The sequence below is a fragment of the Cotesia typhae genome, unplaced genomic scaffold (assembly GCF_013202065.1).
Source record: "Cotesia typhae breed Kobodo isofemale line unplaced genomic scaffold, CoteBio_Ctyphae contig_59, whole genome shotgun sequence".
NCBI lineage: Eukaryota > Metazoa > Arthropoda > Insecta > Hymenoptera > Braconidae > Cotesia > Cotesia typhae.
In genome coordinates this window covers 1,541,462-1,562,935 of record NW_027423761.1, presented here as the reverse complement: position 1 = coordinate 1,562,935, position 21,474 = coordinate 1,541,462, and the positions used below count along the sequence as shown (strand labels likewise).

General features: G+C 24.7%; 2 protein-coding genes across 5 annotated transcripts; one reads left to right on the top strand and one right to left on the bottom strand.

The window, feature by feature from the left end:
- Positions 1–101: 101 nt before the first annotated feature.
- Positions 102–11,005, top strand: LOC141532267 (juxtaposed with another zinc finger protein 1-like). 2 transcript variants are annotated; one of them, XM_074250535.1, is made up of 5 exons: positions 102–448; positions 1,629–1,796; positions 3,046–3,157; positions 3,236–3,379; positions 3,521–11,005. In XM_074250535.1, exons 1-5 carry the CDS (start codon positions 349–351, stop codon positions 3,984–3,986), a joined length of 990 nt encoding a protein of 329 aa, XP_074106636.1. In that variant the 5' UTR covers positions 102–348; the 3' UTR covers positions 3,987–11,005. The 2 variants fall into 2 exon arrangements, with proteins under 2 accessions (XP_074106636.1, XP_074106635.1); XM_074250534.1 differs by having other exon boundaries at positions 3,491–11,005.
- Positions 7,041–21,001, bottom strand: Drn (zinc finger AN1-type doctor no). Of its 3 annotated transcripts, XM_074250541.1 has the most exons (5): positions 20,863–21,001; positions 20,424–20,749; positions 12,684–13,156; positions 12,196–12,364; positions 7,041–11,491 (listed from the first exon to the last, which is right to left on the bottom strand). In XM_074250541.1, the coding sequence occupies exons 3-5, from the start codon at positions 12,966–12,968 to the stop codon at positions 11,343–11,345; spliced, it is 603 nt and encodes a 200-aa protein (XP_074106642.1). In that variant the 5' UTR covers positions 12,969–13,156; positions 20,424–20,749; positions 20,863–21,001; the 3' UTR covers positions 7,041–11,342. The 3 variants fall into 3 exon arrangements, with proteins under 3 accessions (XP_074106642.1, XP_074106640.1, XP_074106643.1); XM_074250539.1 differs by having other exon boundaries at positions 20,424–20,994; XM_074250542.1 differs by lacking the exons at positions 20,424–20,749; positions 20,863–21,001 and adding an exon at positions 13,980–14,651.
- Positions 21,002–21,474: the final 473 nt, after the last annotated feature.

Sequence of the window (21,474 nt, the reverse complement as noted above, 5' to 3'; positions counted from 1 at the left end):
CAACGGAATATCACGATTTCCGTCTTGTCGCTGCTTCACCACTTACCACACCCTGGGTCATTTTATCGACCAACCGAACTTGTACGAGCTTAACCGAAGATTCCACAAGTTCTCACGAATACCGTCGATTGTTTTTCACAGTCAACTTCAAGTCAAATCACGTTCTAATTTTTTATCGTACATTTTAAATATTTTTAAGTGAATTTTTAAATTATTCTCAGTTAATTTATTGTTTTTTATTTATTTATTTATTACTAGTGTATTTTTAAGGTTATTGTGATTTGTGGTGAAAATTAAGATCATGTGCGGAGTGTCAACTTGACTGTTCACCTTCAATTCATCATTGCTATGGCAGTATTTATGTTGAACGTTTGTAAATTTAATGCTTGCGGTTTAACATTTAAAAGTTTAGGACATCTTATTCAACATATCGAAGAAACACATATCGGTAATTTCTTTTATTTATTTATTTATTTATTTATTTATTATTAGCTGTCATTTTTATTTGTTTATTTTTATAGCAATTACATTTTTATTTTGAGGTTATCTGGGCACTGAAGTATTTTTTAGTTGATAATTAATTAATTATTATATATTATTTGTGACAATCAAGTTAGCCGAAAATTTTGATTTTTTGATTAATTTTTTTAATTTAAACTAAAAAAAATTTTTTTTTTAATTGCACTTACAGTTTATCAAATTTTTTACAAGTGAATTTTTTTTTTAATTTTTTTATCATGAATTTGAATTTAGTAGATAATAATAAAGTTAGCCGACGTTTTTAATTTTATAAAATTAAAATTAGCTGTCACTTTTTTAATTTTATTTAACAAAAAAAATTGTTTTTAAAAAATTGGATTTTTTATTTTCTTAAATTTCTAGATATCAATTTTTTTTTTTATATATATTTTTTATAAAATTTAAAAAATTATCAAACATGTGCTACATTAATTTTTTGATTTTTTTTAATGACATTATTTAAAATTAGCAATCACTAGATTATTTTTTAATTTTTTTTTTAACAAATAAATTTGATATAAATTTTTTTTTCTTATTTATTTTTGCCATAATTTATTTTTTATAAAATTTTTAAAATTATCAAATATCTGCTAAAAATTAATTTTAATTTTTTTTTTAATCATTAAATTAGAACAAAAAATTGCATTTTTAATTTTTAAAATTTTCTACATGTGAAATTTTTTCTTTTATTTTTTTTTAAATAATTTTTCAATACAAAAAAAATTTTAAAAATTTTTAGATGTCGGCTAACTTAATTTTCATTATTATTTATGAAAATAAAATTAGCCAATGTTAAAAAATTTTTTATTTTTTTCCTACAATTAAATTACAAATAAAAAAATTGCATGGATAATTTTAAAAATTTTCTAAATGTGAATTTTTTTGCAACAATTTTTTCAATAATATAAATTATAAAAATGTTTAAATGTCGGCTAATTTTATTTTTATAAATTATTTAATAAAACTGAAATTTGCTAAAATTTGAAATTTTATAAAAATAAGTTTTTTTTTTTTATAATTTATTCTATTTATTTATTATTTTTTTTTTTTTTTTACATGAACAAATTTTTATTAATTTCAATTTAATAATCATCTTTTATAATTGACAGACTATGATCCACTGGTCGTTGAACAATTTGAACAACAGCAACCACAATGTATACCCTTGAGTTATGCTCTACGTTTCCTCACGGATTCAACCAGAGAAAAAGAAAAAACATTGACACGCACCAAATCAACAATTGTAGCAACAAAGTGTAAAAATGCCACGCCAACAAGTAATTTGTTTATTTAATTGTTCAATTAATAACGACGCTGAATTCAGCAGACATTTAACAATTTTTTAGATTTTTATAACAATTAAATGATAGAAAAAAAAAATATAGCGAAAAAATTCCACATGGAGAATATTTGAAAAATTATAAGTGAATTTTTTAAAATATTTTTTTTATAATAATTAATTTGAATACGAAAGTCAAGTTTAAATTTGAGCTCAATTAGTTCATAAGTTATAGCATTTTATAGTTGTGAAAATGATAAAAATTCAAACTTTTACTTATTATTTCTTACATTTATCGGATAATAAATAAAGATAGTCGACCTTTTTAATTTTTTGATTTTTTTAAATTTAATTTCATATTTTTTAATTTTTTTTACTAAATAAATTTGTTTCAAAAAATTTAATTTTTAATTTTTACATGTCAATTTTTTAAATAAAATTTTTTTGCCATAATTTATTTGTTATAAAAATTTTTTAAATTATCAAATATCTGCTAAATTAATTTTCATTTTTTTTTAATAATTAAATTAAAACAAAAAAATATTTTTAAATAATTGCATGCGTAATTTTAAAAATTTTTCTTTTACTTTTTTTTAAATAATTTTTTAATAAAAAAAAAAAAATTCTAAAAATTTTTTCACTTAATTTTCAATAATACTAAAGTTAGCCAAAATTTTTAATTTTTGGATTTTTTTTTTAATAATTAAATTAGAACAAAAAAATATTTTTAAAAAATTGCATATGTAATTTTTAAAATTTTCTACATATGAAATTTTTAAAAATTTTTTAAAATTTTTAGATATCGGCTAATTTAATTTTCAATAATACTAAAATTAGCCGACATTTTTAATTTTCTAATTTTTTTTTTAATAATTAAATTAGAACAAAAAAATATTTTTAAAAAATTGCATGTGTCATTTTTAAAATTTTCTACACGTGAAATTTTTTAAAAATTTCTTTAAAAATAATTTTTTAATAAAAAAAAAAATTCTAAAAATTTTTTATAAAATTTTACATAACTTTTGATTAAAAAAATTAATAAAAATTTCTAAAAAATTAATAAAAAATAAAAATTACTAATACAATTTAAGATATATTCAAATTTTTTTTTTTATTAATCCATAATAAGAAAAACTTATTAAATTTTAATTTTTAGATTAGAAATTTTTTCTGAAAATGAATTTTAATTTTTTTTTTTTTAACTTACAAACTGAATTATCAAAAGCTAATTAAAATATATAATTTAGGAAGCGAAGCAGAGGAAGGAGAAGACTTGACAAGTGACCAGGAGGACAGCAATGACTCGTGGGAAACATCCGAAGAATTGTCATCGGACTACATTCTACGCTATGGGAGCAGGTACTGGGGTGCATAGCGGAGCGCTTACTTAAGAAGAAAGAATCAACTGCCACTCGATTATACGCTTCTTATTCCCAGGGTTGTCGGTCAAGCAATAATCAATCAGAACAATAATAACACGGATAAGCCATTCCTCTGTCCAGTACCTGGATGTAAAAAGCGTTATAAAAATGTCAATGGGATCAAGTATCACTCTAAAAACGGTCATAGAGACAACGGCAAGTACGTTCATTTAATTCTTATTTTCCACCGCCAGATTCTGGAATTTTTTTTTTCTACAATTTTATTTTACTCTAATTTTTTTTTTTTTTTTTTTTTCTCTCTATAAATTAGACGTAAAGAACTATACGATAACTATTTTAGGGTTCGTAAAGCGTTCAAGTGCTCATGTGGTAAGAGTTACAAAACAACGTACGGCCTAAAAAATCATGCTGCAATACAGCACACTTGCAGTGCTTCAGGATTACAAATAAAATTAACAAATAAATCATTAATTAAGACTGGAAATGAATTTGATAATTTAACTGGTAATTCTTCTGGAGATACTAAAATTTCTTTAAAGGTATCCTCGTTGTCTTCTTCTTCTACTTCTTCTTCTAAGACTAAAGTTTCAGCAATTGAAGATCATGGTTACATTAAATCTGAATTTATTGAATGTGACGATGATTTGGGAATTCTTACACCAGCTTCTACGCCCCCGCTGTCAGTGCAAGGCGCTATTAAAAGTGAACAGCAACAATTTATTGTTAATGGACGTAATTTGCACAAGTACTTTGCTAGTACACCCAAAGGTAATACACAACGTCGTCAAATTAAAAATGAGTACTAATTAACTCATTTCTTCAATAAGTTGTACGCTTTTAAAGCACGCGTTTGTCTTTTTAAAAAATTTTACCAGACGGATTCCTTGAAAAAGAAAAAAAAATATACACAATTAGTAAATATTGTACATTTGAGCAATTACATTATTAGTGTGTCTTAAGTCTTTCTGGGATAACTAGCAACGAATGCCATGTGAAAAAAAAAAAAAAATAAAAAATAGTTGATTCAAATCTTCCGCGCTTTTTTATCATTAAAATTAAAGTGCATTTTTTTTCCTTGGCTTTTAAATTTCGTTAGCGTTATCGTTACTCATTAATACTCATATTGTGATGGAATTATAAATTACATATGCCTGATAATTAATTGAAATATCATTGGATAATTTATATCGAGTTTAAATGATGTTTGTTATTACATTCATAGTGCTATTTTAAAAATACTATATAAATTGGCTCCTGTAGCAAAATATTAAAATAAACAACTGTTTAACATTTTTCCTTTTTTTATTACCGATGATTATTTAAAGTAAAAGCTCCTATTATTCACGCTATAAGACTGATTGTAAATATTTGAATTTTTTTATCGTGTTTCAAATCAATATTGTCAACTTTTTTTTTTTATAGGATATTAATCTTGATAAAAAAATTTTTTACTTCAACTAGACTAAAAATTTTTATTATATTTAAATCTGTAAGGAAAGTGATTGAAAATTTTTTTTGTATGCGCCCTTTTGGCGCTAAAACCAAAAAATTAAAAATTTTTTTTTTAATCATAATTATTTGTCTTAAAAAAAAAAAGTTATCACGGGTAAAATTAATTACTCTTCTACTCATTTAAAAAATAATAAATGTATATTGCTTGTAAATCTAAACTTTGAAAAAATATTTTAATCTGATATGATTTTGTAATTTGTACAAGTAAAAATAGTTCATTACACTTTATCAGTGGAGATATGATTAGTGGGTCAATAGAAATGAAAATTTTGTAATTGAGTCAATAGATTTTTTTTCAAATAGAAAATTACTTTTTTTTTTTTTTTGTTTAATTTAAATTTAAATTAAAAAAAAAAACTAATATTTTATTTGAAGAAAAATGAGTTGAAAATTCATTATTTTTACCGGGGTTGTAATTTTTTTTTTTAAGGCTAATAATTAATTATAATTAAAAAAAAAAAAAAGATCTGCTCTTCTGGCTCTAAAATTTTTTTGTCTTAGAGCCAAAAGGCCTATTCAAATTTTTTTTTTTTTTTTTTCATTTTTCATTTTTTTTACGGATCTAAACGGCTGCTCAATATTAAAACATGACATCAAAATTAGCAGGCACTTGATAATTTTTGAATTTCATTCAACAAATAAATCTTTTCTGAAAAACTATTTTTAAAAAATTGCATTTATAAATTTTTTAAAATTTTTACGTCAATTTTTTTTTCTCATTTATTTTTGCCATAATTTATTTGTTAAAAAATTTAAAAAATTACTAAGTAGCTGCTAAATTAATTCTCATTTTTAAAACACAGCAACTGAAAAATTTTTATACCAGATTTTTTTTAGTATTGCTGCATTTTTTATAACTTTTAGACCTTAATTTCAAGTATTTTTCCTTAAAAATATTTATATTCAAGTGTTTTCTATTCAGAAATCAAAATTTTTATCAATTTGGCGCGCAAACTTTTTTTTAATAAGAAAAATTTTTAAAAATCTTAAAATTGTCAGTTACTGTGTTTTGAATTTGAGCAACCGTGATTGTTATAAATATTTTTAGGTTGATTGGCAAAAAAAAAATTTCTTTTATCCACCCTTTTAGCTCTGCCAAGCACCACTGTGACGATAGAAAAAAAGAGGTGATTTTCGGGAATTTTTTCGACAGGGAAAATAAAGAAATTTGGAGATCGGATTTTTTTTATTTTATTAAGGGTATATTAAAGATTATTGCCCTAAATTTTTATTAAAAAATATTTAATTATTACAAAGTTATTAACAATCTCGTAGAGCACTAGAAAAAATTACGCCCTCCATGGTGATCCGTTTTTGATCCGATCATGGAGGGGGAAATTTTTTTAGTGCTCTACACGGAAAGAACAGGATGACACTGGATATCATCCCAGATTATACTCAGTGATATCCGTTATGAAAAAAAATTTTAGATAGTAGGTAGTATAATTCAGATTATACTGGGTGATATCTAGATTATACTCATTGTAATCTGGATTATGGTCATTATAATCTGGATTATACTGATTATAATCTGAATTATACTGATTATAATCTGTATTATGTTGATCAGTATAATCTAGATTATACTGATTATAATCTTTATTATGCTGATTATAATCTAGATTATACTGGGTGATATCTGGATTATATTAATTGTAATCTGGATTATACTAGCTACTATCTGAAATTTTTTTCACTCAGTATAATTTGGGATGATATCCAGTGTCATCTTGTTCTTTCCGTGTAGTAGATTGTTAATAAATTTGTAATAATTAAATATTTTTTAATAAAAATTTAGGGTAATAATCTTTAATGTACCCTTAATAAAATAAAAAAAAATCCGATCCCAAAATTCTTTTATTTTCCCTGTCAAAACAATTCCCAAAAATCACCTCTTTTTTTCTATCGTCAGTGGTGTTTCCCCTTAACTGTTTAAAAATTACAAACGTGTAAGCAGTTTTGTCCTAATTAAAAAAAATATGATTTTTTCGCGGTAAATTTTTTATACTTTGAAATTAAATTTTACTATTTTTTAATTTTAAAAATTTGTTTATACTTTGAAATTAAATTTTACTATTTTTAAATTTTAAAAATCAAAAATTTTAATGAAACAATAAATTTAAATAGGGTGTTAATTATAGGAGCTTTTACTTTAATTATTTGTAATTAATTACAAATGGATTATTAATTTTTTTTTTTTTAATACTCTATAATTTTTTATTTTTAAATATAAATATTTTTAAGAAAAATTTAAGGAAAAAAGGAGTAACGTGCGGAAAATATATAAAAAAATTTGTTTAATTTTTTTTAACCACACGAATGCTGGAGCATGTTTAAAAATACTATAATTATTATTTAATATAAACGTTGTTTATTTTTTTAAATCGCTTAAATGTATTAATATAATTAAGTATTAATTACAAGCATCGTTACGTCCTTGTGATCAGCCAAATATAAACGCTGGCAGTACTTATTTTTTTTTTCCATATGCTTTTTTAACAAGTAACTTAATCATTTTTTTTTTTTTTTTCTTACCTACTATGCATACATTTTCTTAAACTACTTTTTTATTTTTATTTCTTCTCGTTAATTATTTATTAATATAATCTCTCCCTCTAAATTTTATTAATGTATGCTATTAATTTATATAATTTTATTAAACAAGGCTTTTATCGATATTGTGATGTTAGAAAAATATGCTATGCCTAAAATAAGATGAAGATCTGATAAATTGATGTGCGTTACTCTCTTTTACACGTTTTTATATTATATAATAATTTAATAATTTAATAATTATTTGTTACTGTGTCTAAAGCATTTTACGCGCGAATTATTTATTTGAAATAGCGACCGTAATTTATTGCAATTTATTATATTGTCTATACAATCATAATATAAGGCCTGGACTTATTTGATTTTTTTCTAATTTTTTTAAAAAGCGTGCGAAAATTAAAAAAAAAAAAAAAAATTTTAACTAATTTTTAAGTGGTAAGTATTTTACTCTATTCACATTTTTATATTTAATAATAATTTTAAATTAAATTAAAAAAAAAAGTTTTTTTCCGTAGAGCGAAGAGACGCAACACTACTTAAGGATTTAAAATTATTGATTACAGGAAGACATGAACACCACCTTTTTTAAAAATCGCTAAAAAATAATCCTGATTTTAAAAATAAAATGTTAAAAATTTTTAATGGAATTAAAAATAAAAAAAAGCACTTATATTTAAATTTGTAAATTCAAATAATTATTATTTATATAATAATTCAAATAAATTGTAATAAAATAGTTATCCAATTTTGAATGAAATGGTAATCACAAATTATTTGATTACAATTTTTTTGTCAGTTAAATATGTGAACAAAACTTCTCACCATTAATAATTAAAATAATAATAATAAAGAACAATAATAGTAATGTAAGCAACAGAAATATTAAAAGCAACGACTTGACTTAGCTAGGGGCATAAGTACACGGAGAGGACAAAATTACACTGTATATTCTTCTATATTATACTCTGTTTAATCTGTGGTAAAAAAAAATTTTAGATAACGTCAAATTTTATCCAGATTATACTAAATTATTTTTGGATTATACTCAGTGTAATCTCCGATTTTACTAAGTAACTTTTCTGGTTACACCGCGTAAGATTACACTGGATATAATCCGAGAAAATATCCCATATAATTTGAATTATACTCAGTAGAATTTTAGATTATATGATTTTTTTTTTTTAATTTTCATATTCAATTTTTTTTTAATTGATCATTTTTTTTTTTAAATATTTCAATAAAATCAAATAGAAATTTCGTTCAAGAAAATAAAAATTAAAATAGTGACCCCTCTTGAAAATATTTACGAAAAATTTTTCAACTCTAAATTGTCGGAAAAATTGGGTTTAAATAATCTAAACATTTTCTATCCATGCATTGCATTGCATTTTTAAGAAATACATAAAAAAAAATTGAACAATTTACAAAAAAATTAATTATCACAATTTTAACTAATTTTCAAAACAATTTATAAATTAAAAAAGAAAAAAGTTGAATACAATTTTTACAATTTTTACACAATTTTTATTAAAAATTCACAATATCACTAAAAAAAATTTCAGATAGTAGCTATTGTAATCCAGATTACAATGAGTATAATCTGGATTATACTGAGTTTAATCCAGATTATAATGAATATAATCCTGATTACAATAAGTATAATCCAGATTACAATGAGTATAATCCAGGCTATACTCATTATAATACAGATTATGATGACTATAATCCAGATTATAATGAATATAATCCAGATATCACCCAGTATAATCTGGATTATACTAGCTACTATCTGAAAATTTTTTTCACCACAGATATCACTGAGTATAATCTGAAATTATATCCAGTATCTTGTTCTTTCCGTGTGGGGTCAACATTTTAATTTTTATTTTTTTGAACGAAATTTCTATTTGATTTTATCAATATATTTAAAAAAAAAAAAAAAAAAAAAAAGATTACCACAATTTTCACAAATTAAAAAAATTTTCAAAAATATTTATAAATTAAAAAAAACAAAGTTGAATATCACAATTTTTGAAAAAATGATACAATCTAAAATTCTACTGAGTATAATTCAAATTATACGGGATATATTTTAGGATTATATCCAGTGTAATCTTACGCGGTATAAACAGAAAAATTACTTGATATAATCGAAGATTACACTGAGTATAATACAAAAATAATTTAGTATAATCTGGATTATATTTGATATTATCTAAAATTTTTTTTCATCACAGATTACATTGAGTATAATACAGGAGAATATGCAGTGTAATTTTGTTCTCTCCATGTACCCCGTCCACGATCTTAATCCATAGTAGCTCCAGTTGGTTTTTACGTACTGTAATAATTGATAAAAAAAAAAAAAAACCAACTTGTATAAAATTAGTAAGTTTAAAAAATTCTCTCAATTTATTATTATAGATTTTTTTTTTTTACGATTACAATAATTATGTTCATCAATATGATGAAATAAAACTGCTTTAACTACTCATTACTTTAATTTCTTCTTATATTCTCAGCATGATTTTTTTATAGTAAGCTCAACAAAAAAATTAAATTTTTTTTTAAATTAATTAATTAATTAATAATTTAAGGATTAGGATTTAACATTGATCGTGGGCGGAACACACGAATTTAAACTAGAAAAAATTAAAACTTTTCGTCGTTTTTTAAGTATACTTAAAAAAAAAACAACATCAAAAGCCAAGGAAGAAAAAATCAAAAAGTATTGAATAATATTAATAATAATAATAGTTAATAATATTTAATAATAATTAACACTCTAACAATAGTGTAAACGAAAATCCTTGATTAAAATGATTTATTGCAGTTTAAAGCAATGACAATACGCCGAACGTATTGCATTTGGCAAGCCAAGGGTTTTGTTTTTTTTTTTTTTTTATTTTCAGATTACTTTTTAATCTTTTATAATTTATTTATTTAATTAATTAAATTAATTAACTTTTAAATCTTTAATTATTCAATTACAAAAAAAAACTCCGTATTTAATTCGCATAAATAAGCATTCGCAACGTAATTTCAAACAGTGTTTTTTTTTAAATTTTTTTGTTTAATGAGTAATAATGCTCGATATATTCTTCGTAAGATTGGACATAAACACACAGTTACTACTTATACTTCATTGCATTATTTATGAATTAATCGGCTAATATACTTAATCGTTATTAGACTACCAATTAATCTATAATTGTGATCACCCATCAACGTCAGTCATTGCCTAAACAACACTCCCTTTTGCTAAATATATAGAAACAATAATAATAATAATAATAATAATAATAATTGATACAAGAAAAAACATTTTTTTTCGAGCTTAATAATTCGGCTTTTTTCGACTGGATCCAATCGACTGCCTTCAACAAGATTAATTTCTGACTGACTGACTGCACCAGGAATTTAGTCTACTTAAATATAATTGGTATTAAATTTATCTATTTTTAATTAATTTTGCATTAAGTAAATTAATAATTATTATATATATAATAATAAACCATAATAATAATAATAATAATAATAATAATAATAATAATAATAATAATAATAATAATATAGATAAAATAGTATTAAACTGGCAGCAACTAACCAGATGTTATTTCGCATTTAAAAACTCACTAGATGACAATCCGACATGGCACTAACACTCATATTTTAATTTACCCATTCTTACAATCATACATACATATAGATTTTTTTTTTTTTTTTATTAATAATAACTTTGTCTACCCTCATCCAAAATTCACAGAATGTTCATTTATTAATTAAATTAATTATTATTATTATTATATTATTAATTTTTAATAATTATAACCATTGTTGTTTGAAATGACATTCTTACAAACAACCACACGTGTTCATTTAATTCATACATTTATCAATGTATTTTTATTAATTTTTAGGTTATTAACCATACCCCCATTCCTCAATGTGCAATCAGCTGCCAGATAATTCATCTCGTTATTTTCTCATGCTTAATTTTTTTTTTTATTTTTTTTATTTTTTATTTAATTATTATAATATTTTGTTTTGTTTATATAGTTATAACCATTTTCCCAACGACTACACACTAAAATAGTTCAAATTTTTTGCACTTTTTCACCAACAACTACCGGGTTGTTACGCCGAATTTCTTGGGCGCCCATTTCTCTATAATCGAACTTGCAATCGTGTTTGTCACTGTATCGATGCACAGAGCAAAAGAGTCCACCACAACGGCATTCGAATCCTTTAAATAAATTTAAAATAATTAATTATTAAATAACAATAATAATAAACTAGCAAACTTGTCAACTATAAATAAATAAAATTTTTGTTTTTTAAATAATTAATTTTGTTAAATTGCATTGTACTTTCTTAATAATTGACATTTTTTTTAAAATATAAGCTCATCCCGACATTACACTCATCAAGAGCTTTCATTTGAGTACCCACATGCATTTTTCATATATTTTTCTTATATACATATATATATAAATATATAAATATATGAAAAATTGATGTGGGTACTCAAATGAGAGGTCTCGATAAGTGTAATGTCGGGATGAGCTTATATCTTTAAAAATGTCAATAATTGACAAGATACAAGGTAATTTTTTAATTATTGATATTTTTAAAAATATAAGCTCATCCTGATGTTACACTCATCAAGAGCTTTTATTTGAGTACCCACATGCATTTTTGATATATTTTTCATATATAGATATATATAAATATATAAAATATATATATAATATACATAAATATATAAAAAATTGATGTGGATACTCAAATGAAAGGTCTCAATGGGTGTAACATCAGGATGAGCTTATATCTTTAAAAATGTCAATATTTCTCGAGATAAAAGCCCATTTCTTAATTATATATCGCAAGATAAGTATTTGAGCTGCATTCGAAAATGTTCTATCATAATAAATTGACTATGTAACTCACCAGTTAAACCAACTTTTTTACGGCATACAACACAACGATTTTTCTTCTTTTTGAATTCTTTGTCAGTCTCTTTTCCATCAAAGCCATCATCCGTATCACCACTGCTGACGGAACCTTCAGCCGCTCCACTACTCACTCCACCTTCAGCTTCTTGTTCGTCCCTATTTACCTGTTAATTATTTTTAAAAAAATTAATAAACAATCTTACATTCAACGTGTCAATATTTTTAACCTTTTTTTTTAAAAAAAAATTTTTTTAACTGCATAAGTAAAATAAATAAAAATAAAATAAAATTTACTGGTTTTGCATCAGATGAACTATGACCAGAGACCATAATATACAACTGGAATTTAAATCTTACGATCAAAAATAATTTGCGAAATCATGACAAATGATAATCATTTAATTTAATTTATACTACTTGTGCGTTTTCTTTTTTTTTTTTTTATATGTTTACATAACAGCAATTTAAATAAAATAAAATTACCTCTTTTGAACTTGATAAATCTGTCGTAGATTGTGGAATTGTGGGAATGGTAGGCTGGGCGGTGGTACCCGCAGAAGCAGGACTGCTGAAACTACTTTGGAGCGTTCCAGCATTGCTAGACACTGGTTGCGAGGCTGAAACAGTTGCCGAAGATACCGGGGGTTGTTGTTTCTTCTTGAGGTTCTCTTTGAAGCACAGAGAGCAAAGGCCATCAGTGGCTGGCGAGCCGTAGAATCCACAGCCGCTGCGACACAACGCTTGCATCGGGTTTGACTCACGCTCCATTTTGTTAGTTATTTTTTTTTTTTTTTTTTTCTACGATTAAGTTATTTATTAAAATTCAGATAGTAAAAGTCTCTTTTATTTATCTCGGTGATTTTCTATTTCTTAAAATAAATAAAAACACAGTAAACCTCGATACTGTTTGAATCGCCTGTCAGACTACCCACAATTGGTAGTCACTTGACGTTCACCTGAAATTTAAAAATACAAATAATTATTATTAAATTTTAGACTTATCAACAGTTTACTTTGTTTCCATCACAGTTTATATTTTTATCAGTAACTCATGTAGCTGTAAATATCCCAAATGCAGTCTCGACTCGGCCAAAAGTCATAACACATGACAGATAAAATTCAACAATATTTAAGTTTAAAAATAAATTAATTTTTTTAGAGAAGATAAAAACAATGAGATTATTAATAATGAAGTTAGCGGTCAGCTGTCAATTTAAAAAATTTTTTTAACAAATTAATTACAATAAAAAAATGCTTCTAAAAATTTTCACTTGTAATTTTTATTAATTTTCACATGTGAAACTTTCATGACATTAAATTTAGCTGTCAATTCACAATTGTTTTAATTTTTTTTAACAAATAAATTATATAAAAAAAATGGACTTGCAGAAATTTTAACAAATTAAAAATGCAATTTTTAAAAAATACTTTTTTTGTTAAAGAAAATTAAAAAATTATCAAGTGACAGCTACCTTAAATGTCATGAAACTTTTCAATAAATTTTTTATAAATAATTTAATTGCTATAAAATTCCAAAAAAATTTTTAACATCTGTCAATTTTTTTTTTTTTCCAACTCCCACTTTTCTCGCTCTGTCCTTACCAACGGGGCTTGGCAGCTTATTTACATAATTTTAAGTTAATTCACCCCGCGTAACACAATGCCCATGACAATAGGGTTGGCTAAAAAGTATAACAACAATATTCCTATAAAAATCCAAATCCACATAAAAATAAATAGCCGTATATTTATTAAAGAGAGAAGAAAGATATCACTCACTTTGGAGTACGCAATATAGTGTTGCAACTGATGCACAACATGGAGTAAGAGTGCTTTCAAGTGAGCTCCATGTCCCATGTCTCTGTATTACGGAAGAATATACACGCACACGATAGTCGACGATAAACCCCGTTTGTCCAATCTTCTAGTCTCATAAAATAAATAAATTAATAAAATAATCTGTCTCACTCTTTCTCTTTTTTTTTCTTTTTTTGTTAAACTCTTTCTTAGATTTTTTGTCTTCCTCTTGTATCTCAGAATATCTATCTGTTACTTTCTTGTTTTATTTTATTATCTATTTAATGTCTCACTCTTACCAACGCTGTGCGTGTAAAGTCTTTCTTCATTACTCCCGGCTGTCTCACTCGCACCCAGTGATTGTGTTGGTATAAATGTACGACAGGAGGATTTCCCCGTGGCGTATCTTTATGTCCCAACACACAACTCGCTGGTTCACTTCACATCTCTCCATTAAATTTAATTTAGCGATCATCAGTCCGAACTTACTTGCGCACTTTTGTTTCCTTCAATTCAAAATAATAAATAAATAATAATAAAATAATAATTACGACGACGATCACGTATAGCTCCCCGTCGTCGTCGTGTCCGAGTACACACAGAGAGGAGGCGTTCGATATTTGTTGAATTCCGTACAGCTAGCAAGGACGGAGGAAGAACAACAACGACGGCGACGACGATGGCGCCTGAAAGTTTTCATGACGGCGCTCCTTACACACTCGCCACTGCTCTCTGTGTCACACACCACTGGGCGAGTGCACAACCGACTTTAAGACTCATTTGTATTTAACTAACTAATACCACACACACACACACACACACATACACGCTTTTATCTTTTTCTGTTTTCATTTCTTCTTCTGACAGATCATTTACCTTTGTTTGGATTTCTTCTGTTTTTATTTTTTTTAAATTACTTTGTTTTTCGAGCTTCAAAATATTTTATTAAATACACTTTCCGGAATTTAGACTGAAGATGGCGCTAGTGCGGATTTAAAAATACGCCGCGCATGCGCAGTCAGTATTGTGCGCTGTCACATGGCCTCCAGAGTCATTATTATTTTTCAGGGCTTCATATCTTTTTTAATGTTGTAAATTAAGACTAAATTTGTTTTGTAAGTTTTTTTTTTTTTATGTTTCTATATCTAGTTATTTTTTATGTGTGAACTTAGCATGACAGATATTAAAAATTTTTTTGGAATTTTATAGCAATTAAATTATTAAAAAAAAATTAATTAAAAAGTTTCATGACATTAAAGTTAGCTGTCACTTGATAATTTTTTAATTTTCTTTAACAAAAAAAGTATTTTTTTTAAATCGCATTTTGAATTTGTTAAAATTTCTGCAAGTCCATTTTTTTGATAATTTTTTTTTGCTATAATTTATTTTTTAAAAAAAATTAAAACAATTGTGAATTGACAGCTAAATTTAATGTCATGAAAGTTTCACATGTGAAAATTAATAAAAATTACAAGTGAAAATTTTTAGAAGCATTTTTTTATTGTAATTAATTTGTTAAAAAATTTTTAAAATTGACAGCTGACCGCTAACTTCAGTATTATTACATCTATTTGTATTTTCTGTCATAAACTTTATCAATCTCAACTTTATTAATTGAATTAGCAATAAAAAAATTGCACGTAAAGTTTTTCAAATTTTTTATATGTGGAATTTTTTCTTTTAATTTTTTTGTTATATTTTTATTGATAAAAAAAATTCTAAAAAAGTTTAGATGTCGGCTAACTTAATTTTCACAATTTCTTTTCTTTTTTTTGCAAATTTGAAAAAAATTAGTGCAAATTAAAAAAAAATATTTTTTTTTTATAATTTATTTTTTAAAAGAATTAAAAAAATTTTTAGATGTCTGCTGAACTGTCATAAATTTTTTAACTAAAAAAAAAAAAAAAAAGTATGTAAATTATGTTAGCCGACATCTAAAAATTTTTAGAATTTTTTTTATTGAAAAAATCATGACAAAAAAATAAAAAAAAATTCAATTGTAAAAAACTTGAAAAACAATGCATGAATTTTTTTTCAAATATTGTTTAATTCTAATTTAATAATTAAAAGGAAAATAAAAAATTAAAAACGTCGGTTAACTTTAGTAATATTAATGAAATTAATGCTTAAAAATTTTAAGAAATTTTTTAATTAATAAATCAAAGTAAGAAAAATTTAATTAAAAAATTCCATCTTTAGAAGCTCTAAAAAATTATAGGTGAAACTTTTTAAACCTAGTTTATTATTAAAAAAAAATAAAAAAATTGTAAAGTGTCTACTAATTTCAATGATTTAAAAAAAATTTACATTTTTAAAGTACAAATATTTTTTTTACATAGAATTCAACAAAACTTTTAGACAATTTTTTCTGACAAATTTTTTTTTAAAATTAAAAGCTTTAAAATGTATTTTTATCAATTTCAATGATTTAAATTTTAAATGCGCCAAGTGAAATAATTTAAAAAGAAATATTTTATATTTTAATTAAAATATTTTGGACTCAATTAAAGTATTTTTTAATTTTAGAAAAAAATTAATTTTAATTACTCCGAAAAAAAAGGAAAAAAAAATATTTGAATTTCCTCGAGTTTATAACAATCTTGACCTGTCATTAAAGTTTATTCATCCATCATCTGGACGGGTGAATACAACACGAGAACAATGACCTCAATTAAATCGAGTATAGAACAATTGCCATTACTTTTAAGAACTAATATGGATAAATATATCAATGCGTAATTTATTTGCTGTATTTATAAGAAACAAAAAATTTCTTTGTCTTGATACGCACTAGATTGAAAATATAAAAGTTCTTTTAGTAAAAAAGCGGAAACACCAGAGCAGAAACTTGGTAGTGGTACCAAGGATTTAGCGTTGGTATTAAATTTAATAAAGCTTGAGCTTAACACGTGTACATTTGGTAATGTGTTTCTTGATCTGAGAGCTGACTCTCTCAACGCATTTGTTGTGTCCAAGCTTCAAAGCTCATAGCTTTTAAATTATTGTCTTACAGGTAGAGTAGGTAAGCCGGGTGTTGATCAACGCATTCAAGATTGGGTCACTAAATAGAGATTGAGAAAACAGTGACTTAGTTATTAGTGTTATATTTGTATCGTGCGTTTAAAGCGAACCGATGAAACAAAGGTTGTGCGAAGGACGATGAGATAGGCTCTATTCGCTTTACTTGTCACCGTATAATAATATGTGTTGCTTGTATGAAGGACGTATAATATATAACTTTGTCCGAATAATAACCTGAGAACATCAAGGACACATTATTAAATATTTATCTTTTCAATCATATTTTTCTAATTATAATAAATTTAAATACACTGGCTTTTAAACTCACTTTTAGTGTTATGTCTGCTTATTCAAAACATTTTATCGCTACATTTTGTTTTTGATAAATGCTTTTTTATCTTCTTAAAACATTTATTGCTTCTTAACTCCAAAATAATTTTTTATTTTTTAATTATTTTTAATTTAAAAAAAAATTGTTGAATTATCATAAAAAAATTTGTTTGATTGTTTAAAAATAAATTTTTATAAAAAAATAAATTTTAGAATTTTCATAAAAAAAAATTTGTTTGATTGTTTAAAAAATACATTTTTATAAAAAAATAAATTGTTGAATTTTTATAAAAAAAAGTTTTTTCTTAATTATTTAAAAACAAAAATTTTTGAATTTCGATAAAAAAAATTTTTTTTAATTATTTAAAAAAAAAAATTTTAATCAAAATTTTAAATAAAAAAAAAAATTAATTAAAATTTTCTTTTAAAAATTTATATAAATGGAAAAAATACTTTATAATTGAAAATTATTAAAAAAAATTAATTTTTGAATTTATATAAAAAAAAAATTAATTAATTTTTTTTTTTATTTATATAAATAGAAAAAATACTTTATAATTAAAAATTATTCTAAAAAATAAATATTTGAATTTAAAAAAAAAAAAATTTTTTTAATTATTTAAAAAAATAAATTTTTTTTAAAAAAAAATTAATCAAAATTTTAAATTAAAAAAAAAAAAAATTTAATTTTCTTTTAAAAATTAATGTAAATAGAAAAAATACTTTTTTTATCAATAACTTTAATTCGAAACAAAAACAAAAATGACTCAAAGAATATTTAAACAAAAATTAACACGTACGCAAATTGTATCAAAGACAATTTATCAAAATAATTTTTCTCCGAGTATTTTATTAAAAATTACACTAAAAATAATATAATAAATCAAGCATATTATCGTTATCGTTCTATTTTTTTTTAATTAATAAAATAAATATCATTTGTATCAATGTCACGTTCTTCGTTAATGTTACTTTACATTTTTATTTTTAAATTTATAATTTCGTTACCATTCAATTAAAGTAATAAATAAGCAACAGTGAGCTTTGTTAAAGTTTACTGAGTTTACAATTAATCGTTTCCCAAAACTACATTGAGTCATTATTCTGTACAATGACACATTCATGCTCAAATCCCCAGTTTGTAAATTTCTTTGTACTGGTGGATTTTAATAATTATCATGCGGTCAATAAACCGATTGAAAGTGAGCAATGGTATTATAAAATTTTCAAAAGTACTGGCTCAAACAAAGAATAGTTAAAAGTGCATTGAGAAAAAAAAAAAAAAAAAAAAAAAAAAAAAAAAATAAGCATTGTTATAAGAAATAAATTTATTTAAAATTTTCAAAAATTTTATTTTTTACACGGAAAGAACAAGATAATACTGGATATCATCCCAGATTATACTAAGTGAAATAAAATGTCTGATAGTAGCTAGTATAATTCAGATTATTCTGAGTATAATCCAATATTATACTGAGTATAATCCAAGATTATACTGAGTATAATCCAAGATTATACTAGCCACTATCTAAAAAAAAAAATTCACCACGGATATCACTGAGTATAATCTGGGATGATATCCAGTGTCATCTTGTTTTTTCTGTGTAGCTAAAGAAATAAAAAATTTTCTCACAGTAAAAAAAAAGAAAAAAAAAAAATTTCCAATACGAAAGTTGCTGTGAGGAAAATTTTTATTTCTTCAACTAAGAAATAAAATGATTAAAAATTTAAAAGTAATTTCTAGTTACAACATTGCTGATTTATTTCAAAATAAATTTTAATTCGCAACATATTTTTGAAATCCCTATTTAATGGACTAACAAAATAATTTCTTACGCAAGTCATGTCAGTAAAACTCATCTGTTAATTAGTTAGCCTTGAATAGGTTGATGATTAAAGTTACGATATGAATTCACTGGTATTAATGGTGTAAAAGTTGTATCTAGTTTATGTAAGTGAAAAAAATAATAACAAGTAAATAAATAAATATATAAAAAACAAGTGGAAGGTGGAAACGTGCGATGGTAGGGAGGAAAGGGAAAGAGAATCAGGCGAATGGGAACCCACGCGCAAGTAAAAGTGTGACGAAAGTAAAATATAAGTTTCCAATGTAATGATGCTTTGATTAGCTGATGATAATTAAATATTAAATAGTAATTGAAGTAGTTTGGAGTTAAAAAAATTAAATAGTCATCTACAAAGTCTAGAAAGGTGATTCACCAATAAGAGCACAAGCTACATAGCTCGGTTTATAAATTCTGTTTAATATTTAGTAGCTGTAGTTGCTAGCTAAGTATTATTAGTGTTTGTGCGTTTTAGTACACAATTACAAGAGTGTGTAATTGTGTGGTGCACAAAAAGAAGGGATAAGGGTGAGAAGTCCAAAGCTAAGCAAGAAAACTAGGAGGGGAATAACAGCGAAGAAACGTGTAGGGGTGTCAGTACACAATATCAAACACACACAGTGCTTATTGTGTGTGTTATATTAATATGTAACACACAAAGAATAAATACATGTGTGTATATGATATGTATTCTCTGGATCGGCGCTGGCGTCGTTGATCGACAAACCAAGACGACGATGACGATTATAACTGTACGATAAATACTACAACGACGACGTACCCGTTGAGCAGTTGAAGAAGATAATGATGAAATTAAAAATGTTATTGAGTGAGAATAAATTTATAAAATAAATTACAGGGTCAACACCACTGTCTATTCACTCACACTCTCACACCAGAGATTAACTTCCAATTGCGTAGTTTCTTTGTGAAAAATAAAATATATTTAGTGTAAGATGTACGAGCTTTGTGATTGGATCACACCCACGGCAATGGATCATGATTACGCACATACTATGACGAGTGTGTAAGAGAACAATAAATGCAATCGACGTTATTTTTTTTCTTTCAGTTTCACCTGGGGATTTAAAATTTTAAATCAATCGATACGTCATTAATAAATTTATTATGCTAAGTGACATTACCTTTGCTTGTTATTATATGAGTACTGATAAAAATAGTGATTGTAGATGGTCAAAGTAAAGCTTATTAATTTTATTGCGACACTTACCGAAGGCTACTGTGGTGTAGCAGGGCGCAATATGTCAGCTGACTAGACGTGTGGCTGATTGTAATCCTGCGACAGAATCCCACATAATTTACAGCAACAAATTAGCTCTTTCTTGGGTTTTCTTTTATTATTTATAATTATTTCAGCTTATGGAATTTTATATTTAGTCAGTTTTCTCGTTTCTCCGATTTCAATACCGTGACGATGCGTGTGCTAAGCGTTTTACACTGATTTCACAGCCACTTTTTTTTATTCTTCTTTCCTTTTTTTTATTACAGCTATACCCATTCGCCTTTTACTACTTCGTATGTCGAACGTTTTGATAACTAAATAAAATAATCACTGACGCATTTATTATTTTAAAATCCAAATCATAATAATAATAATAATAATAATAATAATAATAATAATAATAATAATAATAATAAAAAATAAAAACCAGGGAACTTAGAATGTGCAGAAACGTTCACACCCAACTCTCCCGTTACGAAATGAAACTCTACCAAATCAACGAACAGAGAGACCAATACTGCTGCTAATGATTGTAACTGGTAAAGCTTTTTGCTCTCTGTTGCTTTCCTACTCACCACCCCACTCCCAACGACGACTGCTTGGTACTTGCTGATGTTAAATAAAGTCCACACTACTCTCGCACAGTATGTACACGCAGTGGGTACGCGGATCCGCGAAATAACCCGAGTCTAGTCATCAAACCCGATCACACCCGACGCGAATAAAACATCAACGAGGGTTTACTACCTCCTGGTGATAGCTCCTCTTGCTCCGACCAACCACAAGCTTGTTCACCAGCATACTGAAGTTAGTTGACAACTGGCAATTTTTTTTTCTGCAATAAAAAATTTATTTTAGAAATTTTCACTGATTTTTTTTTTTTATTTTTCACTTAGGAAAATTATTTTAGTAATGTTACAGATCATAAAAAAATTTTGTCAGTTATTACTTCCATGGCTGACCATGGAATGAATAAACTTCAGATGGAAATGGTTGTCTGGTTGTGTATGAACTGAAGTCAGCTGACTACTGTCAATTT